Source organism: Lithobates pipiens, unplaced genomic scaffold (assembly GCF_037356315.1).
Source record: "Lithobates pipiens isolate NorthernLeopardFrog02 unplaced genomic scaffold, aLitPip1_a1.2 Scaffold_3, whole genome shotgun sequence".
NCBI classification, from domain to species: domain Eukaryota; kingdom Metazoa; phylum Chordata; class Amphibia; order Anura; family Ranidae; genus Lithobates; species Lithobates pipiens.
This window is the reverse complement of record NW_027507790.1, coordinates 185,771,392-185,799,312: the sequence shown is the minus strand read 5'-3', so window position 1 is coordinate 185,799,312 and position 27,921 is coordinate 185,771,392. Positions and strand designations below refer to the sequence as shown.

At 40.6% G+C, this 27,921-nt stretch overlaps 1 protein-coding gene across 1 annotated transcript in view; it reads right to left on the bottom strand.

The window, feature by feature from the left end:
- IPO11 (importin 11) overlaps positions 1 to 27,921 on the bottom strand; it is a 703,238-nt gene that overhangs the window by 536,739 nt on the left and 138,578 nt on the right. Inside the window, exon 7 of the mRNA XM_077462617.1 lies at positions 21,938 to 21,996. Within this exon, the coding sequence (XP_077318743.1) occupies positions 21,938 to 21,996 (59 nt within the window). The remainder of the gene's footprint in view (positions 1 to 21,937; positions 21,997 to 27,921) is intronic.

Genomic DNA, 27,921 nt, shown 5'->3' with positions numbered 1-27,921 from the left:
AATCCTAATGCAACTGAATGCTCAATTCAGGAAAAATAAAACGAAACTCATTGAGAAACTTACTGCTGACATTAAAACAGATTCCCAAAACCAATCTCACCCATCACAACAACTGAAAACTAAACTACAAATATTACGACAGGAACTCAGAACGACTTTATTGGATACATTTGAAAAACATACTTGAAAACTTAAAGCTAAATATTACCATACTAGCAACAAAGCAGGAAAAAACATGGCACTTCGGATCAAAGGCAAATATTCCAAATCAAAGATTCCATATCTATACCACCCTATTACTAGAGAAAAATTGCAAGACCCCCCAAGACATAGCGAATGCATTTAGCTGTTATTATAGCTCCCTTTACAATCTTAAAGATGATTCTCAAACTCCCACACCTACCCCAAAGATAATAAGTGATTTCTTAGATACTATTAGTCTCCCATCATTAACTACTGATCAAATCTCTGATCTTAACGTCCCATTTTCAGTGGAAGAAATTGCTAGAACTATAGACTCCCTGCCCAACAATAAATCTCCGGGCCCAGACGGAATGATAGGAGAATACTATAAATTACTATTAAATTACGAGATATACTGGCTCCCCACTTATGCTCACTTTTTAACGAAGCGGCATCCAAATCAGAATTTCCGGCTGAGATGCTTCAGGCCTTGATCATAACACTGCCGAAACCAGGCAAAGATCCCAATGCTCCCCAAAATTTCAGACCGATTTCATTATTGAACATTGACATCAAAATATACGCCAAAGCAATAGCGAATCGACTGATGAACTACATACCAGACCTCATTCACAAAGATCAATCTGGCTTTACTAAAGGTCGACAATCTTCAGCTGCAACAAGACGTCTGATTGATATTATACACTTCACTGAGAGACATCAAACGCCTTCTCTGCTCCTTTCTTTGGATGCAGAGAAGGCGTTTGATAGGGTCCATTGGGGCTATTTACAGTCAGTGCTTTTAAAATTCGGCTTTCATGGAAATATTTTATCGGCAATTTTTGCACTGTATAAGGGCCCCTCAGCGAGAGTATACACAAATGATATGATGTCTAGGCCCTTTGGCATCTCGAATGGAACACGACAAGGTTGCCCCTTATCTCCTTTAATATTTAATTTAGCCATCGAACCTCTAGCAGAACGTATACGATCTGACACAAAACTATCTGGTATAAAAATTGGGCAAATAGATAATAAAATTAGTCTGTTCGCAGATGACATAGTGCTTATAGTGTCTGATCCTATTTCATCTCTCCCGAATCTCCAAAATATACTAACGACATTTGGAGCAGCATCATATTATAAAATCAATGAAACCAAGTCCAATATTTTAGACCTAGGATTAGATAACACAACCAGGCAGTTATTGTCTAATAAATACCCCTACCACTGGAAAGACGAGGGGATTTCTTACTTAGGAATCACTCTCACTAACAAAACAAAACAGTTATTTAAAACAAACTTTTTACCATTTAAGAAACATTTTGAAACAGATCTGACAACACTTAGTAAATTCGAATTTACATGGGCTGGTCGCCTGGCAGCTTTCAAAATGATGACCTTACCAAAATTATTATATCAACTCAGGTCCCTTCCAATATGTATCCCTAAATACTACTTTAAATCCTTACAAAGCAGTTTGGGAAAATATCTATGGAATGGCAAAAAATCCCGTTGCGCATACCATATACTAATTAAACATAGAAATATAGGTGGTGCGACCGTACCTGATCTACAGGATTATTATGACGCAACTCTTTTGACCCAATTGCAAGAATGGTTCTTGCCTACTCCTAAAACTTTATGGGGACAAATTGAGAAAGACATCACACGACAGCCTAATATGCAATTCTGGTTACTTAGTAGGAAAATTAAGTCCACAATTACAGCTCAATACCCACCAACGGTGAAAGCGACGCTACACTCTTGGAAGAGAATCATCACATACAAATGGGATAAAACTCCAATCACGGTGTTAAACCCTCTTCTAACAATTATACCAACATTAATTCCTGGCGTACAAATACACGACTGGAATTTGGGTCGGGATATCAAACTTGGTTCCTTCTTCCAACAGGGCTCATTAAAGTCTTTTTCTCAGTTAAGTAATGAATTACAGCTTCCGAATTCTGAGCGATCTACATATATTCAAATAGAAAAGTGTCTGCTACACAATCCACAACTCAGAGCTTCAATCCCGGTTAAAATATGGTCTTTCCTCAATAACCATGCCACCTCACAGAAAGGAGTAGCTACAATATACCCAATTCTAGGGGAAAAAAACATACCAAGCAAACTACCTTCCTTCCTTAACCACTTTCAGACCGGACCAATTTTCTGGTCAAAGACCAGACCACTTTTTGCGATTCGGCACTGCGTCGCTTTAACTGACAATTGCGCGGTCGTGCGACGTGGCTCCCAAACAAAATTAACGTCCTTTTTTTCCCACAAATAGAGCTTTCTTTTGGTGGTATTTGATCACCTCTGCGGTTTTTATTTTTTGCGCTATAAACAAAAATAGAGCGATAATTTTGAAAAAAACGCATTATTTTTTACTTTTTGTTATAATAAATATCCCCCAAAAATATATAAAAAAACATTTTTTTCCCTCAGTTTAGGCCGATACGTATTCTTCTACATATTTTTGGTAAAAAAAAAATCGCAATAAGCGATTATTGATTGGTTTGCGCAAAAGTTATAGCGTTTACAAAATAGGGATAGTTTTATAGCATTTTTATTAATAATTTTTTATTATTTTTTTTTTACTAGTAATGGCAGCGATCAGCGATTTTTATTGTGACTGCGACATTGTGGGGGACCCATCGGACATTTTTGACACATTTTTGGGACCATTGTCATTTATACAGTAATCACTGCTATATAAATGCAGTGATTCCTGTGTAAATGACACTGGCAGTGAAAAGGTTAACCAGTGGGTGGCAGTGTAGGGGTTAAGTGTTCCTAGGGGTGTGTTACTAACTGTGGGGGGGTTGGGCTTTCATTTAGTGAACACTGATCTCTGCTCCAATCACATGGAGCAGAGATCAGCGTCACTAGTTGCTAGGCAGAATGGAAAAATTTTGTTTATACAGCATTTCCTCCATTCGGCCGCTCCGTGAGACGATCGCGGGGATGCCCGCGGCGATCGAGTCCGTGGGTCCCGCGACCGGACTCACGGGGGTACCGACCGGCGCGCTCCCGATGGCACGGCGGCAACGAATATTGGACGTACATGTACGCCAATATGCCTGCCCGTGCCATTCTGTCGACGTACATCGTCGTGCGCTGGTCGGGAAGTGGTTAAATGGGAACAAGATTTGGGGCAAGACTTTTCAATTAAACAATGGATGGCTTCCCTACGAAGCATATATAGGGCCACTGCATGTGTTACACTATGGGAACTGGCACAAAAAAATTGTTCAAAGACAATACCTGACTCCACATATCCTAGCAAAATTCAAGGGGAACTCGTCACCTAATTGCTGGAGAAATTGTACCCAATTGGGGACCCTATTTCATATTATGTGGGACTGCCCAAGCTTACATAACTACTGGCAGGCAATCTCCCATTTACTCACTTCCGTAACAGGTATTGTCCTTCAACTTTCACCAGAACTAGCCATTCTGAATATGAATTTACATACGATTCCCAATCAATATCGTAAAGTAGTAACACATATACTTTTAGCTGCGAGACTATCCATAACTAGAAAATGGAAAACTGACTCTCTTCCTACTATGACAGAAGTTATAGAATTAACCCAACTCCACCACTCCTACGAATTGTTATTTCATAATGACAAATCCCTATATATTAAGGAACAACAAATATGGGAACCTTGGAGTACATGGTATAAAAATTATACTTCCACAATTTAGATAATGCTGATTCTTTAATCATATAGAAGAAAGAACTCCTGTGCGTTTTAATATTTTTTTTTGGATGGCTTTAAAAATAATTTCATAACAAAGTGACAAATATATCACATGTTTGTTTATCTGAATTGAGCTGCGGAGTAAGAATAGATCTTTATTTTCCTTCATAAAAGATAACTACTGTGTTTGAATTTCCTTTAGGATGTTGGACTAGATACTCCAAGACACAGATAGATCCCTGTGAGGGGTGTCTTGGGGTCCAGAAGTGGCCATTATCCATATCGCTATTTATAAATCTTACAATAATTATATTATGGACTTTATTATACAAATTCTAAGAGACTTACTCTTGTTCGAGTCCCTTTATGACTATGAATATTAGATACTTGGGAATACTACTTTATTCTTTATTGTGGATTATTTGTTTATATGCTATATTGTGCTGAGAAAACCCTGTCACTACATTATACTGTGTTATGTTACTTTTATTACTATATATTTTTTTTTTTGTTTTGTAACCCTTGTTGTAACTAACTCTGCTAAAAATCTCAATAAAAACATTTGAAAAGAAAACATAGGATAGCAAAGACAACAGATCTCTCTTGAATTGTTTTACTGTAAATATTCTATTTATACTATAATGGCACATATTCATTATGCCCTATGAATAGTCACTGCTGTGTTACACATTTCACACTACAGAGGTGGTGAAAGGAGGATTTTCAGGAGGCAGTCAGTACAGAAATCACAGGATACCATGGGATATGTGGTCCTTAGCAATGAAAGGCCCCATTCACATCTCAGCGTTTTGTAGCTTGAAGCTCAAAGTTCCAAAATGCTGGAGGAAATAAAACTCAATTATTCCCTATGGAGATGGTTCACATCTTCACTCCAAATTGCCTGAAGCCAAATGCCTAAAGCTCAAAAAGGTTCTGAAGCTTTTTTTAGTAGCTCAAATTGAGCAGATTTGCACATTTTTTGGAGCATCTTTATTCCCATAGAAATTAATTGAAACAAATGATTTGCGTGTTTTTGTGTGCTTTCATGCGTTTTTACGCAATTTTCTGTTCAAATAAAAAAATGTGAAACAAAATTGTAACATATAAATAAATGTAAAATAAATACACAAATAACTAATACTCAAATAATAAATAAAATTCATATTAAGTAATAAATAATTAACCTCTAACCTTAAAAAATATGTAATTATTATTATTAATAAAATAACACCAGAACAATAAGTAAATGAATAATATTTATAATAATGTATTTATTTTGTGTTAGGGCTATGGTGTTTATTATTATTTTATTGTATTTTTTAAAGGTTAGGAGTAATTATGTGTGTATGTATTATGTGTACATTGTATTCATTTATTATATTTATAATTATTTTTTGTGTGTTTATTTTACATATATTCATTGATTTATCAGTAGTAGTAGTAACACCCTAACAAAACACAAATAAATAATAATAAAAAGACAATAAATAAAATATTAACCCCTAATCCAAACCCTAACCATTAATTCTAAGATAACCCTAAAAAACAATTATAATAAAAAATTAGTAATAATAATAATAAAGGAAATAAAAGCTGATGGAAAAGCTAAAAAAGCTGCAAAAATGATGATAGTTTTCTCTATTAGCTAATAAAAATGCGTAAGCTCCAAAACACTGTATAAAAATGCACCAAAATCTCGTGAAAAAAATGCTGGAAAAACGCCTAAAGGTACTACGCCCAGGAGTGAATGCAGCCAAAGAGGCAGCGCTCACAACATGAAAGAAGATTTTTCAAGTAAGTGTATATTGGATTGTCAGATATAACTATTGTTTGTATTGCTACTGCAACGCTGATGTTATAAAACTTAAGTGTATGATGTGAACATAGAGGTCCTTTAGGGGTTCTTTAAAAAAAAAAAAAATAATATTTTAATCCAAATTAGCATAGGGTGCAAGATAAAAAATCTTTCCTAGTTGTTTATAGTGGATGTAGCATAATAACCTTCTTTTTTCTATAAATCCAAGTGATTGTATAGGTGGACAAATGGGTCAATACAAAAGCAGGCGGTTGATTAGCAGCTTAATTTAAGACAGTCAATTTGATTTTCCTTGCAAGGTCCCGTGGTTCTCATCCATACATAACTGCCTGTGCTTTCCCAAATTTAAAACAATGGGAGTGATTAAAAAGCAGTTAGTTGGCCTTTTGAGAGCTTACCAAGCACAATACAGTTTCTTTACCATTTCATGTTTTCCAAATCTTCTTCCAGGCATTTGCAATAGCTGTCAAATGCATTTTGACCGCATAATGCATCTTAGCAAAAACCAAGAAAAAACTACAGACACTAGGTGAAAAGCTGAACGGACCCCATCAGTAAGCACGAAGCCTACGGGATTTATATTTACCACCCACACCAACTACGTATGAGTATACTTTGGTGTTAAAAAATTAGCTCAGGACAAACCACTTATCACACAAGATGTATTAAAATGTGGGATGTAGGACCCCCTTTTACCTTCAAAATGCCTAAATTCTGTACAGCATAGTTGATAAGGTTAAATAAAGACACTGGTCCATCCAGTTTGACATATGTGTACATCACTGCCATTTTCCATATCCCTGTACATTGTGTTCACTAAGAAATTCATCTAAATGTTTTTTTTTATTATTTATCTACACTTTTCGCTGAGACCACCAACTGTGGAAGGGAGTTCCAAATCCTTACTGCTCTAACAGTAAACAATCCCTTATGCAGTTTAACCACTTGCCACCCGCCATATACCAGAATGATGGCGGCAAAGTGGTTTCAATACCCTGACTGGGCATCATATGACGTCCTCAGGATATTAAGCCGCTGTGCACCCCCGGGGGTTGCGTATTGCGGCAATCCTCATTGCAGTGTGTCAGTCTGACACCCCGCGACACTGATCTAAGTAAAGAGTCTCTGTCGGAGACTCTTTACCACGTGATCAGCTGTGTCCAATCACGGCTGATCACTATGTAAATAGGAAGAGCCGGTGATTGGCTTTTCCTCACATGTGTCTGACGGGGGGGGGGGTATGTGCTGATTGTTTATCAGCGCAGCCCCCACTCGGATCCCACCCAGGACCACCATAATTCTGCCCAGGACCACCAGGGAAGCCACACACTGGACCACCAGGTATGCCCCCCTAGGCCCCCAGGGAAATGCACATCTGTGCCCAGGCAGCTGCTAATCAATGCCCAGGCAGCTGCCAATCAGTGCCCACTGACAATGCTTACCACTGCTAGTGCCACCAGGAATGCCTATCAGTGCCTCATACCAGTGCCCATCAGTGCCATGCATCAATGCTCATCAGTGTCCAGCAGTGCCACCTATCAGTGCCACCCATAAGTACCCATCTTTTCATCCATCCAGTGTCCAGTAGTGTCGCCTATCAGTGCCCATCAGTTCCCACCAGTGCCCACCTGTGCCACCCATGAGAGCCCACCAGTGGCGCCTATCAATGCCCATCAGTGCTGCATATCAGTGCCACCCATCAGTGCTGCCTACCAGTGCCCATAGTCTGTGCCCGTTCATTTATGCCAACTCATCGTTGCCTTATCAGTGCCCATCAATGAAAGAGAAAACGTACTTATTTATTAAATTTTATAACAAACAAAACCAAAATTTTCGGTCTTTTTTAATTTGTTTAGCAAAAAATAAAAACCACAGAGGTGATCAAATATCACCAAAAGAAAGCTCTATTTGTGGGAACAAAATTATAAAAATTTATTTTGGGTACAGTGTTGTATGACCGCGCAATTGTCATTCAAAGTGCGACAGTGCTGAAAGCTCAAAATTGTCCTGGGCAGGAAGTTGTTTAAGTGCCCTGTATTGAAGTGGTTAAGACTGAATCCCTTATCATCCAACTTGATTCTGTGACTGTCTCTTATTTATAGACCTCTGGTTAAATTGCTTCTTCCCAATGCTAGAGGCACCATTCACAGATTTGTAGACTGCGATCACATCCCCTCTTAAGCACCTCTTCATAAGGGAGGATACGTTTTTTTCCTCTACCATGTTGATTCTATGAAGCTACTAGAAATGCTTCATTTGTTTGAGATCTGGGACTATGCGGACACAAAAATACCACTGAATTCCCAAAGATCTGTCAACTACACATGCCCAGCACGTGATGACATGGGTTCACCTGAAGTGTGGAGTCTAAATACTAGCTGGTATTCTCCAGAACTCCTGATGGTGGAGATGGGTTTTGCTGCTTGTTAGTACAAGGTCGTGGTCCTCAGGATCACCTCACCAGGAGGTGAGCAAGCCGAGGTCTAGTAGCAATCATAGTCAGTAACCAATAGTTGCAGGTTGGGATTAAGCAGAAGTGTTGTTGAGAAACAAGCCAAAGGTCGGTAATGATTGGTAGCGAAATACGGACGGCAGTAGGAGAGACAAAAGTGAGATATTGGCTGGAGAGAGGGAACAATAAATATGGCAACCAGGAAGTTCAGAGATATGGCTTAAATCAGGAAGATCATGGTAGGAGCAAAGAGTTCAAGGTTCAAGACAAACAAAGTTCAAGGCAGGATCATTCAAGGAACTGACCAGCATTCCAGGAGGCTCAGCAGGACAAGGCATTTCTAGAAACAGCAGAGGTCCCAGGTTCAAGTCCAGGCCCAGACACTCTTGTTCCACCTCATCCCAAATATGCCATGCATAATTACACAAATTACAGCAAACTCATGTAAATACAGACTTTCTTAAAGTGTACATTTGCATGGGGCTACTCAGGCACGAACAACCACACTGTGGGAAGCTGGGGGAATGTGTATGTGACAGACCGGACCGGGACAGGGGCTTTTGGAGGGGACTAGGAACCTAGGACCTGGATATAGATTTTGGGGCCTGAATGGCCAAATCAACATTGACTGCTTCAACCCCCCCAACCCCCCCCCCCCACTCCAGACTCAGAGCAGATGTAAACATAATCAGCTCAAAACAATCTGATGCTGGGGTCTCTTGCCAATATCTGTTTACTAAGGTGTCTTTCTCCCATGGTATAATTTCCCCATTGTGTGCCTGCTAGGTGTAAATTCCCATTGTAAATTGAGTCACCTATTCTTTCAGTCTGCTATTCCTCTAGGAGATGTGAATAGCATTGTGTCCACTTTACCACGTTAGCAAACTATTGTGGGGTACTTATATGGCTATGTTAATTAGATTACCGTTTATGGCAGCTGTTCATTAGATGTACTGATGTTACCATTTACAGTTTGCATTGTTTAGGATAATGTGATCACGCTCTTACCGAATTTACAATAAAGAGTCAGTTCCATTTTGCACCAAAGGTAGTGTTGTCTAGTTCTCAGCTGTAATACCCGGTTCCTGGTTCCAGAGTGGAGGAAAATGTGTCTTGGCAGAGGCACCCAAGTGGGGTGCCAGGTGGTCTGTCACATTTGGTGGCAGCAGTGGGATGCTTCCTGCAGTCCCATCCAAAAGCCCCTGTCCCTGTTGAGTCTGTTACAGTGTACATGTGTGCACCATACCCTAACATACAGTTTCTTTATAGTGGGTCCTCCAGACAGCTTGGAAAATGGTCGATGGTGCCAACGTTACAGCAACTTTAGTTAATCTGTAGTACAAGTGTAATGTTAGTCATCAAGACATTTGAAGCAGTGGACATTACATCATATCTCAGTGACACAGCGGGCTTCAGATCAGATGCTTAGCATTCTATGAACACAGTGTGTTAATATAAACTAATTATCCATGATAACATTTCATCATGTAGGTAGTGCTCTAATAGTCAATTAACAGTCTGTCACTCAGCTGTAAACTGACAAAAAATAATCACATTCCATCTTCCGTAACGATCATAACAGCAGGGAAAGATCACGGCAGGAAATCTCAGACAGACCTGTAAAAATAACCCAGGCAAGAACTGAAATTGTGAGAACGACACAGCCTGTACAGCTTATCAATAAAACCGCTTTACACGGTCATGTAGTTAATCTAACGCTGTATGAACTTTACAGGCAGGATCTATTGGGAGTGTGATAGGCAGATTCATTCACACACATATATAAACACACCAGTACAAGTACTCACTAGAGGAAACACAAAGTCAAATGTTCTGCTGAAAATCATTAGTTTATATGTGAAAAGGAGATAAGGGTTACTTTAATATTACAGATGGAACCTGGAAATTTCAGCATTTATTAAATGGGGGCCAAGCAGGAATAAGGCAGCTATCTTTATATTATTCTCTACAAACTCATTTAGATGTATGTAGAAATTGCTTACAGAACATTGCTTAGGGAATAATCAGAGGCAACCGACAATTTAACACATATTTATAAAAAACAGTGTTCAGTTTTTAAATTTTGCTTTACAAAATAACATTTTAGAAAAGATTATGGAAGAAAAGAAATTACCCTATTCTCCCACATGTATCAACGTTACAAATGTCCTCTATGAAAATATATTTACAAAACTATCAGAGGCTAAAAACGTTCGGTACATTTCTAAAGAACAATTTACTGTGGCCTGGACATGTTATGAATGCACTGGCTCACAAAAAGCCAAGGTGTATCAGAAGAGTTGTCTCTTGATTATGCTAGCCTTGAATGAGAGAAATAGACAGGCATGTGATTTGCTACAAGGGTGGGCAAACTCTGCACTGAAGCCATTCTCTCTCGTTTGTCAGTTTATAAGAAAAAGATGTTTGCATTATGTATGCAATGATTGCTAAAAGGCTAAAACCAATATAATAGGTGTAGCGGATATCAATCTGTTTAATAGTTTCACTTTGTTCAGGTATTTTGTTCTATAACTTAACGCGTTCTTAAACCCAAAATAAAAATTTAATATATTACAGTTTACCAATCCTTACTTGTGGTGGCTGCATTCATTTTACATTTTTTAAGCTTTTTGCACCTGTGTTTTCACCTGGTGATCTTGCCAATAACACCTGTATTAAAGTGCCCCCATTCTGGATGAAGGAGTACAGAGGCACAGTATCATTTTTATTCTGGGTGGAGGGGAGTGTTAGATGTACTGGCACACTGGTCTATCTTAATATATATATATATTAAGATAGACCAGGGGTCTCCAAACTTTCTAAACAAAAGGGCCAGTTTGCTGTCTTTCAGACTTTGGGGGGCTGGACTAGGGTCATTGGGAGTAGAAAAGGTCCGATGTCATTGGAAAAAATACAATGCCCCCACTGACATCAAAGCTGGGAGGAATTGTGCCCTATTCATTGGTGTCATTGGGAGGAATTGTGCCCCATCATTGGTGCCATTGGGAAGAATTGTGTCCTACTTATATCACCTCTGGAGAGTGTTTACTTATTTGCACATTTATAAGACGCACTTGGCACTTTATGATCAATTCACTGTTTTTTGGCTTTGCACTCAATTGAAGCAGTTGTGTTTCTGTGGAGGTTTTCAATTGACTCTGTAGTGCGTTTACTTTTTTTTTTTTTTTTTTTTTGCAGTTTTTTTTTTTTTTGCATTTTTTCTGCACTTTATCAAAATAGTAATTTTCTAAGAGACTGTTTTTAGTTACTTACCTTTCTTCACTTGATTTTCATTTATTTGGATTCTATCACCTTAGTGGTGTGTTTATTTTATTTTATTTAATGTAGCACTTTGCACTTTTTGATACTATTCAGTAGACATTTATAGATATATATTTTTATATTACACTATTGATTTATGTAATTAGGCATTATACTTATCACCCTCTGAGGGTTATTTAATATAGGGACAGCGCAATACCAACATATCTTTAGTTTCATATTAAGTGGATACGGTGTGATCCATTCCGGTAGTAGCAGCAGCCCCTGACATTTGATAGATCACCAGTGGTAGCGCAGGAATAAAACACTATCATTGGGAGGAATAGTGTCCTATCGTTGGTGTCCTTGAGAAGAACTGTCCCCTACCAATGGTGCCATTGGAAATAATTCTGTCCTACAGTTGGTGTCATTGGGAGGAATTGTGGCCTACTATGGTGTCACTAGGAGGAACTGTGTCCTACTGTTGATGTCAATGGGAGGAAATGTGCCCCATCTTCTTGTAACCCACTTTCTGTCCTAAGGTGAAACTCGCTAGCAAGCCATCACTGACACATCCAGTCATAAGCCGTGGAGGAATTCCCAGTCTTGCAGCTGCACATTAAAGCTGACCATACACCTATAGATTATCTGCAGATTTTCTATGGTTAGATGGAAAAAGTGGGAGAGTCCTCCATCCACAGTTTAGCGAACATGGAGAAATCTGTTGCACTTTTTCCATCTAACCATAGAAAATCTGCAGATAATCTAAAGGTATATGGCCAGCTTTACAGGCTGACCTTAGTGACAGATTCCTGGCAGGACAGCTCAGGTGGGTTCGGACTCGGTGTCTGAACATGGTTGAACACATCCCTGCTTAGGAGAAGACTACAAAAACTTCCCCTAACATAGAAGAGTATAAAGAGCAGGGAAAGACACCGCTCTTGGTGAGTAGGGCCAGGTGTGGGAAGGTGGGATGGGACTCCTCATGCGGGTGTACGCCTTGGATCGCTTGTCCTAATTAGCCAAAATGACATCACACAACTAACTGTGCTTTCTCATAATATAGAAGAGTATGGTTTTCTAGTTCTCACAGATATATAAAGCCTGGTAAGCACTAACAGGTTTTTTTTTCTCATTCAACCCAGCGGGTTGGGGAGCTCGGGAGGAGCTTGTTTACTAACTATCCGATGTTAGTACAGTAACCTCCCCACTGAGCTATTGTGTTCCGACAGGGGGACTGCCCCCCACCAGAACACACCGATCAGTGCTGGCAGCCCTTGGCTCAGATGTCAATTGAATGTTGGTTTACCAGCATGCTCATTTGGCTGGCTTCTTTCCAACAGGCTGGTGTACACTCAGGCCAGATGTCGGACAGTTTCTCTTGAATGTATTCAGCCTGTGTGTACCAGGCTTTAGAGCAATGTAGCTGATTAGAAAGCAGCTCTGGAAGAAAACACAAAGATAGCAAGCAAAGAAAAAAATTCTTGCATGAACAACAGGTATATTTGGACAACACACTTTCAATTGTGTATTAACCACACACCGACCAGCGCACGACCATGTACGGCTGGGAAAATGGGTGTATGGGTACGTCACAGATAAATTGCGCCATTTCCCTGTTCTGCCTAGAAACATGAAACAGATCTACTGCTCCCTGTCATTGGAAGCAGTGATCTCTGTCATGTTCTAGTGAGACAAGTAACCCCTTAATTGCCCCCTAGTGTTTAACCTCTTCCCTGCCCATATCATTTACACAGTAATCAGTGCATTTTTATAGCACTGATCGCTGTATAAATGACAATGCTCCCAAAATAGTGTCAAAAGTGTCTGATGTGTCCACCATAATGCCACAGTCATGATAAAAATCGCAGATCGCCGCCATTACTAATAAAAAAAAGTTATAATAAAAATGCCATAAATCTATCCCCTATTTTGTAGACTCTATAACTTTTGTGCAAACCAATCAATATAGGCTTATTGTGATTTTTTTTTCTTACCAAAAATATGTAGAAGAATACATATTGGCCAAAACTGAGAAAGAAGTTCTTTTTTTTTTTTTTTGGAGATATTTATTATAGCAAAAAGAAAAAAATATTTCTTTATTTTCAAAATTGTCGCTCTTTTTGCTTATAGCACGAAAAATAAAAACCACAGAGGTGATCAAATACCATAAAAAGAAAGCTCTATTTGTGGGAAAAACAGGACATCAAATTTGTTCGGGTGCAACATTGCACGACCGCACAATTGACGCAGTGCTGTATCGCGAAAAGTGCTCTGGTCAGGAAGGGGGTAAATTCTTCCGGGGCTGAAGTGGTTAAACAGACCAAAAGGGATCAAATAAGAGAAATTCATTGTTAAGGTTTCTAACAGTATTGGATTGTAGACATGTGCATTCGTTTTAGTCCGAATTTCGGGTATTTTCGTTATCGTTTTAACAAACGAAAGTGCAGAATCCGAAAACCGAAAGATCCGACATAAACAAATGCTTTATTTTTGTTTTCGTTGTGACAACAGTCTGATATAGATAGGAGATTCGACACGACGTTGACAATAGCGATCTGTGTCCATCAAACCTGTGGTCGAATGTGCCTGACCTTAGCTCTATTAGTCCAAGATTATTCTACATAGAGAGAAAAGATTCAACATTATAGAGACAATAGCAAAAAAGGTTGAATGTGCCTAACCCAACTCTATTAGTACAAGATTATTCGACATAGAGAGAAAAGATTCAACAGGAAGATTCGTCGAAGCAGTCGCAGCGAGTGGATATTTATGGTCAAATGCTCCGTCCATAGGCTATAGAAGAATTCTAATGTTGGTTAACTAGAAATAATTATTACTAGTGTCATACATTAGAATTCTACTATAGCTTGTTGTTGGAACATTCGACCGGAAATGTACGATTGCGGTATCGTACAGTTTTGCTGCTCCGTCTAATCTTCTTAGAATATTCGACAGACACCATAAGCCTTCAATGACAGATTCAACCTTAATTATTTCAGATTTTCGGACAAATTCCTTTTTTTAACGAAACGAAATAAATAAAAACAAATTTCAGGAGTAACTAAATTAATTTTTTGGACGAAAACTAAATTCCGAAACAAAATATTTTAGTATGCACATGTCTATTGGATTGCAGAACAGAAATGTAACAACCTTAATACTAGCAATACAGGAAGAACAAAACAGTTGTCAACAAAAAAAGGTTGTGTAAATACAGCGTCTTGAAAAGTGGAAGGAAAATGATACATGGTTTTCAAAAGTGTCTATATATAAATATATGAAAAGTGTGGTGTGCATTTGTATTAAGCCCCCCAAGTAAATACTTTGTAGAACCCCCTTTCACTGCAATTACAGCTGCAAGTCTTTTTGGGGATGTCTTAACAGCTTTGCACATCTAAAGAGTAAAATTCTTCTTTGCAAAATAGCACAGGCTCTGTCAGATTGGATGGAAAGTGTCTGTAAACAGCAATTTTTCAAGTCTTGCCACAGATTCTCAATTGGATTTAGGTCTGGACTTTGACTGGGCCATTCTAACACATGAATTTGCATTGATGTAAACCATTCCATTGTAGCTCTGGCTGTATGTTTAGGGCTGTTGTCCTGCTGGAAGGTGAACCTCTGCCCCAGTCTCATGTCTTTTGCAGACTCTAAAAGGTTTTCTTCTAAGATCGCCCTGCATTTGGCTCCATCCATCTTCTCATCAACTTTGACCAGTTTTCCTGTCCCTGCTGAAGGAAAACATCCCCACATCATGATGCTGCCACCATCATGTTTCATAGTGGGGATGGTGTGTTCAGAGTGATGTGCAGTGCTAGTTTTATGCCACACATCACATTTTTCTTTTAGACCAAAAAAGATCAATTTTGGTCTCATCTGACCAGAGCACCTTCTTCAACATGTTTGCTGTGTCCCCAACATGGCTTCTCGCAAATTTCAAATGGGACTTATGGCTTTCTTTCAACAATGGCTTTCTTCTTGCCACTCTTCCATAAAGGCCAGATTTGTGGAGTGCACGACTAATAGTTGTCCTGTGGACAGATTCTCCCACCTGAGCTATGGCCCTCTGCAGCTCCTCCAGAGTTACCATGGGTCTCTTGGCTGCTTCTCCGATTAATCCTCTCCTTGCCTGGCCTCTCAGTTTAAGCAAAGGGCCATGTCTTGGCAGGTTTGCAGTTACGCAATACTCTTTCCATTTTCAGATGATGGATTGAACAGTGCTCCATGAGATGTTCAAAGTTTGGGATTTTTTTTCTTAGAACCTAACCCTGCTTTAAACTTTAGCACAACTTTGTAACTGACCTGTCTGGTGTGTTCCTAGGCCCTCAAAACCTTAGTTCATTCACTAAGTTTCTCTAACAAATCTCGGAGGGCTTCACAAAACAGCTGTATTTAAGTTAGGAGTATCAGAGTAAAGGGGGCTAAACAGAGTAAACTTCCCTGGCTCAAATCACAAGGAAACCACTTGTTTTTGTCATAAAATGTTGCTAATTAGTAATTTTTCTTCATAAATTATATAATATCGTCAGAAAAAATAACCCAAATTAGTGTATATTATTTGGTCTTTGTGAAAGTTATAGAGTCTACAAACTATGGTGCCAGTCTCTGGAAATTCATCACATCTGATCAGCCTTCAGTACATCAGGTGAATCTCATTTCTTGAGACACTAACAAGTCAGGAAAGTACAAATACCACCCAAATGACCCCTTTTTTAGAAAGTAGATATTCCAAAGTATTAAGTAATAAAATGTTGAGTTTTTTAAGTTGTCATTTTTTCCCACAATTCTTTGCAATTTTTTTTTTTTTACAAAATTGTTATATTATCAGGTTATTTCTCACACACAGCATATGCATACAAAAAATTACACCCCAAAATACATTCTGCTACTCTTCCCGTGTATGGCGATACCACGTATGAGATTTTTTACACAGCCTGGCTACATACAGAGGAAGTAGCATCTTCAGGCGTTCTACGAGCATAAATTACATATCTAATTTCTCAACCACTTATTACACTTTTGAAGGCCCTGGAGCACCAGGACAATGGAATTGCCCACAAAATGATCCCATTTTGGAAATCAAACACCCCAACGTATAATCTATGAGGCATAATGAGTCTTTTGAACGGTATATTTTTTTTCCAGACGTTTTTGGAAAATGTGGAAAAGAAACGAAAACGCATTTTTTTTTTTTTTTTTTTACAAAGTTGTCCATTTATAAGATATTTCTAACACATAGCATGCATATAGCAAAAATTACACCCCAAAATACATTCTGCTACTCTTCCCGAGTAGGAGGATACCACATGCGTGAGACTTTTACACAGCCTGGTTACATGCAGAGGACCAACACTGAATTAGTACCTTAAGGCGTTCTAGGAGCATAAATTACACATCTCATTTCATTCCTACCTATCACACTTTTGAAGGTCCTGGAGAACCAAGACAGTGGAATTACCCACAAAATGACCCCATTTTGGAAAGCAAACACTCCAACGTATATTCTATGGGGCATGGGCTGCAAATAGGTACTCAAGTACTCTGATGGCCTGGTGACAGGTATTCGAGTACTCTGATGGTCTGGTGACAGGTACTCAGATGCACCGGGACAGTTACTCATATGGACTGTGACAGGTACTCGGGTACTGATATGGACTGTGACAGGTACTCGGGTACTGATATGGACTGTGACAGGTACTCGGGTACTGATATGGACTGTGACAGGTACTCGGGTACTGATATGGACTGTGACAGGTACTCGGGTACTGATATGGACTGTGACAGGTACTCGGGTACTGATATGGACTGTGACAGGTACTCGGGTACTGATATGGACTGTGACAGGTACTCGGGGTACTGATATGGACTGTGACAGGTACTCGGGGTACTGATATGGACTGTGACAGGTACTCGGGGTACTGATATGGACTGTGACAGGTACTCGGGGTACTGATATGGACTGTGACAGGTACTCGGGGTACTGATATGGACTGTGACAGGTACTCGGGGTACTGATATGGACTGTGACAGGTACTCGGGTACTGATATGGACTGTGACAGATACACGGGTACTCAGATGGACTGAGACAGATACACAGGTACTCAGATAGACTGAGACAGGTACTCAGATGGACTGAGACAGGTACTCAGATGGACTGAGACAGGTACTCGGATGGACTGAGACAGGTACTCAGATGGACTGAGACAGGTACTCAGATGGACTGAGACAGGTACTCAGATGGACTGAGACAGGTACTCAGATGGACTGAGACAGGTACTCAGATGGACTGAGACAGGTACTCAGATGGACTGAGACAGGTACTCAGATGGACTGAGACAGGTACTCAGATGCACCGGCACAGGTACTCGGATGCACCGGGACAGGTGCTCAGATACTCAGATGGTCTGTGACAGGTACTGGGGTACTCAGATGGTCTGTGACAGGTACTGGGGTACTCAGATGGTCTGTGACAGGTACTGGGGTACTCAGATGGTCTGTGACAGGTACTGGGGTACTCAGATGGTCTGTGACAGGTACTGGGGTACTCAGATGGTCTGTGACAGGTACTGGGGTACTCAGATGGTCTGTGACAGGTACTGGGGTACTCAGATGGTCTGTGACAGGTACTGGGGTACTCAGATGGACTGTGACAGGTACTGGGGTACTCAGATGGACTGTGACAGGTACTGGGGTACTCAGATGGACTGTGACAGGTACTGGGGTACTCAGATGGTCTGTGACAGGTACTGGGGTACTCAGATGGACTGTGACAGGTACTGGGGTACTCAGATGGACTGTGACAGGTGCTTTGATGGGTGGGGGCAGGTACTATGATGGGTGATGACAGTTCCTCTTTAATGGGGGGGGGGGGGGGGCAATCAGTGTGATTTGTGTACACTGTAAGCGGTATGAAATGTTACTGCAATCTCCTTCTCACACACGATCGCTGTGTGAGGAGGAGAACTCGGTAACAGCTAATTACCATGGTTTGTTGACATTTAGTGATCGGCTGTGAAAGGATCACAGCCGATCACGTGGGTAAACAGTTGGCCAATGGCTGTTTAGCAGTGTCTGTGACAAGCAGTATTCCCGGGAACAGGCCGCCACAACATGCGATTGCGCACATGCGCTGTGCACAGTAGGGTGGAACCATCTGTGATCGGCTGCGACTTCATCACAGTCGATCATGTGGTAAACAGCCATGCCCAATGGCTGTTCAACCCCCTTTGGTGGCAATCTGTGTCTCTGTGACATTCCTCCACAGAAGGAACAAGGATGCGTGAACATGATCTCATGCATTCCCTGTTTAAATGGGAGGACATCATATGACGCCCTCCCGCAATGAGAGCCGTGCCACCAGGCCGTCATATGGCAGCCAGCAAGCAGCTAAGCTGGTGCCATGTCAGCTGGCCTAAGTTTCCTGTTTCAGGGTGGCTCCTTTCTTGTGCAGCATCCTATGGGGCTAACCTTGCATGCTGGGACTAGAGATGTGTCTCCCTACACTGTGTGCATCAATAGAAACAAATACCCCTGTAGCCTAGGATGGTAAGCCACGCTCCTGCTCCTCCTTCCCCTCTCCAAGCTAACAGACTGACTGGGGACTGCAATTTATACTGTTACAACTTAGGTTTAGATAAAAATGCTTTAAAAAAAATCAGCATCAGGGAACATTTAATGGAAAGCATTCATTGTGCTTGTGCCAGCTAGTCCTCTGCTCTCTTTCATACCCTGCAGCCTTAATATTCTGGTGCTGCAAAAGTAAATATCACCCCTTGACCTGTGACAGGCACTTAGCAAAAGTGACCATTATGCCTGCCCTTTCCACATCCCTCCACCATTTATAAAAGCTGTATTACAGCTTTCAAAATGATCTATGAATGGAGGATGTAAGGATGAATGAAAGGTCTGTCTCCTCCATTCATGTCTTGCTATTCATTCATAGAAGCTATAGTATAGCTTCTACGAATGGAGGAGAGGGGGAAGAAAGGGTGGGCATAATCAGCACTCCTGTCACAGGTGCAGCACTGATATTAACTCCCCCAGCACTAGAAGAATAGAATTGTGGGGTATCGAAATGGGGGAGGCAGAGGACTGTGGATTTTCATTATGACAGCTGCACCAGCACAAGGGACACGTCGCATTAAATGTAAGTAACATCCCTTGTGCTAATCTTTTTTTTTAATGTACCTAAACTTAGGCTTTAACACTTTCCTGTGACAATTGAGATTTCTGGGAAACAGCACTGAAAGAACAGAAGCCTTCAGAATTGAAAGTTATAAACTGCAAGTGCTGAGTAACAATTTCACCAAATAGTTCACTGGGGAATGTTTATTTTATTGTGCTCAGTATGTTGAGCTAAGAAACGTTGGGGCTTTAATACTGTGTGTTAACTGCTACCAGTGCTACACTCTTATTAATTGCAGAGGACCATACCTCCAGAAGTACTTTGTAAGGTATATACACAACATCCAAACCTGTATTCCATTGTTTTGTTAGCTAACATGCGCTAAATGCTGAGGCATGTGTTTGTTTCATGCATATGTAATAAACTGCCTCTCCTATGTGAACCTTTTTCTAGTTATAAATTGATGAGCTGCTTGCCGTTTCTGTTCTTAAAGTAAACTTCTCATCTTGCCAAAAGCAATAACCGTATTCCTGCTGTCACCACAACTATTACAGCATAACAGAATTGCCTACAGCAAACTGGATCAACAACCCTTATGGTAACTTCAGATTCTCAAACCGTAAGCTCATTGTTGCTTCAACGATTATGAACTTATCAGTATAATGAATCTGGGAACTTCCTCATGTGTGCATGTGATCGGCAGCTAAACAGCCACAAATCACAATGGAAAATGGTGGCTGCCAATTTAGTAAAAAGCTCTTTTATGAACAGGCTCATAGCTTGTTCCTGAAGTGGCACTGAAAAACCATACTCCACCACTGCAGCTCCCACTGCAAAATGACCTGCTATGCCTGCACAACCTATAAATAAAATAAAAAAACATGCACAGCATTCAGCCCAACTGAATACTAGGAAATCTGAGTCTCCAGCTCTGATGGTTTTTTCACCTAGCAGCGATCTGGCAATTACCAAGCCTGTGTAGATGTCAGCATGATCAGCCTAGTGTGGTGAGCTGCGGGAGCTACCCTGCTCTGTATACATTATGGATTCAAGCTGTTCTTATAATGTGAGTTCGGATTTAATGAATAAAGATTTTATTGATTGTGAGGAAACGGAGAGTACTATTGTTGGTCCATAATATTTTTTATGACTATATTTTGTTGCATTCTCCTTGAGCAGACCCATAGGGATTAAAGAGGCCTGAATCCTCCACTACATCGTCCAGCTTTTCTAAAAGGGAGCCTGTATGATCTGACCTTTTATTCTGTAAAAAAATGTCCTTCTTGGGAGGTGAGAGTCTGCCCTAACTTTCCATGGTGGTGGAGATCCTTATTTTGGAAGTGTAAAAAGTTAATTTTTTATGGAATTTCATGAATAAATTTAAAGACACCATACACTGTTTTATGTTAAGTTTTATTTTTTGTTATGTATTTTCATTTGGGAATCTTTATTGATAGATTCACAATTATTTACTATGTGTGTATTATTGGATTTGTGTTTATAGAATTTGGGGTTGTACAACTATTGGTATGAATTTACTACTTTCCTACTGATGATTATTCGTCAATCTTGAATAATTTCTGCAGCGTGGTGCAGATTATGAAGTGCTCTCCATGCAGAACCTTCACCTCGCCTCTTGGGTGCTCTCTCACCCTAAATGTCTGAACGTCATCACAAAGGTCAAACCATGCATGTCTTTTAAATGAATAGTCCAGTACTAGGGCTTCACATGCAGCATCTCCAGCAGGGATGAGTTCCACACCAGAATGGGTTCACAGTATGCAATCGAAGAATCAAATCAGCAGATACAAAAGCCAGGCTCAGCCACTCTCATGACTAGGCTCAAGGAAGACAAATAAAGAGATATAGAGCTCACCGCTGTTTTATTATTAAAAAAAAACAGGAAAAAAATTGCACTTACATCCCCAATAGATCATAAACACTTGAACAAACAAAATATGGAGCTGCTCATCAGACAAGGGATTTGGACTTTGTTTAGACTTTTACACTAAAGATATTGACGCTTTCTTAAGCAGCCACATTTTTTTTTAGCAGGTTCTAAGGTGCATTGCAAGTGTATCTAAATATAATTTATGGAAAGGGAAAAAAAACTGTGAAAGTAAGCATTTACATAGTATTTTTTCAGTGCCTTTACCTGCAATTTCCTATTTTGTGGCAGGGTTTCTTTAACGCCTTTAGCAAGAAGACAACTTTATTTCAACATAATTGATAAAAAAGAGGCACTAACAGTAACCATCTAATTCCACTGCTTCTTTCCAGGAATTAGGTTGCAGTCCTAATTTCTTTGACACTGTTTAAGTAGCAACTATTTATATTGATGGCCCCAAAGAATTCAAGGAATTACCATACTAAATTTTCTTACCATAGTCTCTGCATTTTGATGAGGTTCTGTAAAGCCATGGACAGTCAGTTTACGAAGAACTGAAAATAACAAAATAACATTCTGAATTACCAAGCTGAACAATTTGCATACCCTAAATAAATGTTGAGATATTGCTCTTATGGTGGTCAGAATTCAAACAAATTTTGCTAGTAAATATAATACATAAGGCTCTGTAATTCTCAACTTCTCAGTCATGGTACCCTTTAAAGATATACACCCTAGTCTAAAATGTAAACATGTAAATGGTGCCTATCAAAAGGAAACATACACCTGGGATGAAGCAAACCATTGCCGTCAGATTAGAAGCCCCTCTTCGCATCAGAAGTTTCCCCATGAAATCAGATTCCCCTGATCAGAGCTCACTCTTCACATAGCAGCCAGCAGAAGGTGAAGAAGGTCTGGAGGAGTCTGGATGAGGCAGGCTTCTGTCCTCTCCTGAATGCTAAGAACAGCCTTGCATGCCCCCTGCCCTGGATCACTGCATCACAAAAGCAATGAATAACATCGCCCTAGAGCGTCATTGGTTGTTTGTTATGGTGCTGGCGCCCGGCCTGCCCTAACAATGGAAACTCATTATGCTGATCTACAGCACCCTGGTTGAGAAACACAGGTTTACACAACTAAATGACCAGTCAGCGGTGACTTGTCCCTTATTAGCGGGTTCCGACCAAAGAATGAAATGTTTACTTCTGCAACAAATATTGTGTATGCATGGTCTCCACACATGTAAAGGGTCACAGTCCTGAGCATGTCACATTAAAAGACAGCTAGTATTATAAACTTAAAGAAAACAAGCAAAAGAAAAAAAACAGAGTGACCTAAAACTATTATAGTTTCTCTTCGATAAAAAACAATATATATATATATATATATATATATATATATATATATATATATATATATATATATATATATATATATATATATATATATATATATATATATATATATAATTTGAATTCCATTTTCTACATGTATATACACTTGTTGATTGATATCCTTGTTCTCCTTCACTTCACATACAGCAGTGACCCATTTCAAATTGCAGGCATTACTTCAAACCCTTTTGAAAGAGACATGATAAATGGTTATTATGTATTGGTGAAATTCCTCAAGTTGGAGATAACAACTGAATGCCTGTAGACATCTTGAGGTGACAGTTTTCATGGATTAATCCCTTTCCATTTCACTCTCCTGATGTCCAGGAAAGCACCACCCTATCTCAAGAAGATGTTAAATACAGATTTTTCTGCCCTGCCCTTCTATATCATACAACATCCCATACTAAAATTTTACTTAAACATAGCAAGTTATTATTGTTCTATAAGTAGAAAATATGCTCAATACTGGTTATACAAAAAACATGATAGCGAATACTCTGTCCAAATGACCTTGTAAACTAAAAATATAAACGGCAAAGAAAGTTTTGCCGAAGTAGTTATTGGCAGCAGTAGCTGTCTACTGAATTTCAGATAATCTACAGCAGCGGTTTCTAAACTTTCTAAACAAATTGCCATTTTACTGTCTCTCAAACTTTAGGGGGCCGGACTGGCCAGCGTGAGCAGAAAATTTCATGGTGTGAAAGGGAGTAAACAGCGTGTTAGGGGGAGGAATAGTGTCCCATCATTGGTGTCAGTGGGAGGTATAGTGCACCATTGTTGGTTTCAGTGGAAGGAATAGTGCCGATCATTGGTGTCAGTGGGAGAAAAAGTACCCTATGATTGGGGTCAGTGGGAGAAATAGTGCCCCACCATAATTGGTATTGGTGGGAGGAATAGTGAACCGTTGGAACTATGCGCCATTGTTGCTGACAGTGGATGGAATCTTGTCCCAAGAGCCGGATGAAAGCAAGCAAAGGGCTGCCCGCATTCAGTCCCCTGGCTGCAGTTTGGAAACCAATGATCTACAGTAAACATATAGTTAGAATACAAACATGGGAACTGCTATAGCTGTGAAATGATTTGGAGTGCTGAGCAGTCAGTTTTGTGATCCAGGCAATCCTGCCAGAAAGCATAATTAGGTACACAACTTCATTGCAGTAGCTGTAAAGCTTGGCAAGAACACACCCCCAACCTGTTTAATGGATGGGGAAGGAGGAGTTGCACAAATGAAGTACCACACTGCTCTCCCCTTCAAGCAGCCTATGAGCACTGCAGCAGCAAGTAGCCTTAGTGCTTTCCATATTTATCCCACTAGGTAATTAATAATTATGTCACATCTCGGGTGCAAGGCCGGATTGCGGAGAGTGCGCCCCTTACAGCTAAGTGCAACGTACCCCTGGGAGTGAGAAAGGGAGTACGGTGCCCAAAGGAGCGCGGATTGCTGGTCCTGCTGATGGGTGAGCTAGTTAGCAGAAGGCAGCTGGGGTATGCTGTGTGAGCTGAGTTGGCAACCGTGCCAAGAGGGATCCCAGGTATGGAATGGCAGGGCAAACCAGGAACAGAGTCAAAAGCCAGGCCAGGGGTCATACACAGTGCACTCAGATAAGGTACAGATGCAGAGACTGGAGAATGGTCAAAGTTCAAGCCATGGTCAATGCAGGTGGAGAGCAGGAATAGTCAAAGCAAGCCGGGTAGGTAACGGAATCAGATGCAGACAAACAGGTACAGGAGACACAGAAAGCTGATGACAATCCAGCAACCTGCATGTATGCGCAGAAGGTTTAAATAGGCCAGAGGGCGCCAAAAACTGTCACGATGCACCTACCATTGCGCACCTGTGTGCACCCGGCGTCACGCACCTGCGTGCGCATGGGGGTTCGCCTGGCATAACCATGACGGTACTAGCAGGATTGCTCATCCTTCGGCCTTTTCCCTGACAGATTATTTAAATTGGAACTCTGAGCTTATTCCTAACTCCTCCGAAAACTCTCCCATGCCCTCTGCTAACACCTATGCTTAATAATCTGAATAAGAAAAATCGGAATGCTTACCTATTTTCAGATTGCACCAGTCCTATCATGTAACCTTTGCTGTGTCTACCAGCAGTACTGCAGGGGAGAAGAGAGAGCACTCAGACAACAGCTAGTAAAACCTGAAGCAGTGCCATTGCCAAAAGGATTCCATGGCCCATCTGTTGTCGGTGCTTCCTCCTTTCCCCTTCAGTCACACTGGCTAACACAGAGATCATGTAACTGGACCAGAGTGGGCTGAAGAAAAGTATACAGCTCTTTCTTACATACATTAGTAAGCATAGATGTTAGGAGAGGGGACAGTTTTAAGAGCAGTTAGAGTTAAAGCAGAGTTCCATCCAAAAGTGGAAGCTCCACTTGTTAGCACCCTCCCCTCCTCATTTGGCACATTTCAGGGGGGAGGGGGAGCGGATACCTGTCAAAACCCGGTATCTGCTCCCCCTTCTAGGTAAGAGCGCCGCAATTTTGTGCGGCAATCTATGCAATGTCCGGCACCCCCCCGCCCAACAACCCCCCCCCCCCCCACTGCCTTCTGGGAGACACACGGGTTCCAGAATACAGGACTATTCAGAAAGCACAGTGCATGTGCAGTAAGAAACAGGCTGTGAAGCCACAAGCTTCCTGTTTTCCTGAATAAGCATGCCGGCGTCTGCACTCGAAGCTGATGGACGGGTTGGGTTCGGGTGCCAACATCAAGTGTTCCCTAGACAGCAAGTGTCCTTCTATTAAAAGTCAGCAGCTACAGTTTTTGTAGCTGCTAACTTAATTTTTTTTCTCACCCAGGCTGGAACTCCGCTTTAAGCTCAGAATTCCATTTTAAAAGCAGTTCATGAGAAGTTTTTAATGTGTTTTCTTGAAGGGTAGGAAAGCATAACATAGACAAGAACATAAGTGCTGAAGGCTTTGATTGAGAAATGGTGACCAGGGAGAAAGAATGGAATTGTGTGGAGTAAAAGTTCTAGATGGGTTTATTCTGTATATCAGACTAAAGTGATATAAAGTGCCAAACTGCAGAGTTTTCCATGTTACAACAAGAAATGAAAAGGGTTGAATTCTAGATTGTAAGCTCCAAGAGCAGGGCCTTCCTATTCCTTCTGTTTTGAACTGTATTGTAACTGTACTGTCCCCCTTTTTATTGTAAAGCGCAGCATAAACAGTCGGCACTATATAAATCCTGTATCATAATAATAACTTACAATAATTTCACCTTTGCAGTACTTATAAAATCAGTGTTAGGAGGTAGAGGGGCAATCCAGCTTTAAAATGTACTAACTGTATAGACTAGTGGATGCACAGTCAGTTTAAACTTTTGGTCTCCTGATAGCAAGATTGCGTGTCTGTGAAACTAGCTGGAACACCAAAGGCAGGACAACAAGCACCTAAATCCTTGCATAAACATCCATTAATAGGTCTAACACTGCGTGAATCAGAGAGATACTTTTCCTTTCTCACCATCCAGAGCTTTCCCTTTCACTCCTATTTTAGGAAACCCAGAGTTCCTCATGGGTCATACAGATAAACTTTTTGCACATGGATTGACCTGTGGTTGCAGCAAAAACACCAGCTTAAATGGCAAAAAAAGGTTTGCTCCTTCCTTAACCACTTGCAGACCGGACCATTTTGCTGGTCAAAGACCAGACCACTTTTTGCGATTCGGCACTGCGTCGCTTTAACTGACAATTGCGCGGTCCTGCGACATGGCTCAGAAACAAAATTGACGTCCTTTTTTTCCCACAAATAGAGCTTTCTTTTGGTGGTATTTGATCACCCCTGCGGTTTTTATTTTTTGCGCTATAAACAAAAATAGAGCGACAATTTTTAAAAAAACGCATTATTTTTTACTTTTTGTTATAATAAATATCCCCCAAAAATATATAAAAAAACATTTTTTTTCCCTCAGTTTAGGCCGATACGTATTCGTCTACATATTTTTGGTAAAAAAAAAAATCGCAATAAGCGATTATTGATTGGTTTGCGCAAAAGTTATAGCGTTTACAAAATAGGGATAGTTTTATAGCATTTTTATTAATAATTTTTTATTATTTTTTTTTTTACTAGTAATGGCGGCGATCAGCGATTTTTATTGTGACTGCGACATTGTGGGGGACCCATCGGACATTTTTGACACATTTTTGGGACCATTGTCATTTATACAGTAATCACTGCTATATAAATGCAGTGATTCCTGTGTAAATGACACTGGCAGTGAATGGGTTAACCAGTGGGTGGCAGTGTAGGGGTTAAGTGTTAATAGGGGTGTGTTACTAACTGTGGGGGGGGTTGGGCTTTCATTTAGTGAACACTGATCTCTGCTCCAATCACATGCAGCAGAGATCAGCGTCACTAGTTGCTAGGCAGAATGGAGAAATGTTGTTTACACAGCATTTCCTCCATTCGGCCGCTCCGTGAGACGATTGCGGGGATGCCCGCGGCGATAGAGTCCGCGGGTCCCGCGACCGGACTCACGGGGGCCCCGACCAGCGCGGGAGCGCGCCGCCGGCGGCGCGCTCCCGATGGCAGGGCGGCATTGAATTTTGGACGTACCTGTACGCCAATATGCCTGCCCGTGCCATTCTGTCGACGTACATCGTCGTGCGCTGATCGGGAAGTGGTTAAAAGACATAAACATTCTTTAGTCCTTTTTATTTAGGAGAATAACTTTACAAGGGATTATCTTGGGGAGCAGGCTTTCCATGTTATAGGCCTGCTGTGTACTCTGCTGAATTGGTAGTTAGTTCTTCAATGGAACCCTAACCAATGTCATGTGTTTACATGGAGAAGAACTCGGGATCAAAAACTGAGCCTTGTGATACACAGACTGCAGAAGCAACAAAAAACTAGTCCAGAGTGGAGGATACTGAGCATTAAATTGTGGAGCTATAAGGTATCCAGAGTTAAAAAAGAATTTTTTTTAAAGAAGAATAGGTTTGAACCATCTGCATCAAAAGCTATAGAGTTAATAGGGACAGTAACCTGCTGATATAATGATACCTACGTCATTAGATATCTCAGCATGTGCTATTCCTATGGAGTAATGATGGTAGTGGATCAT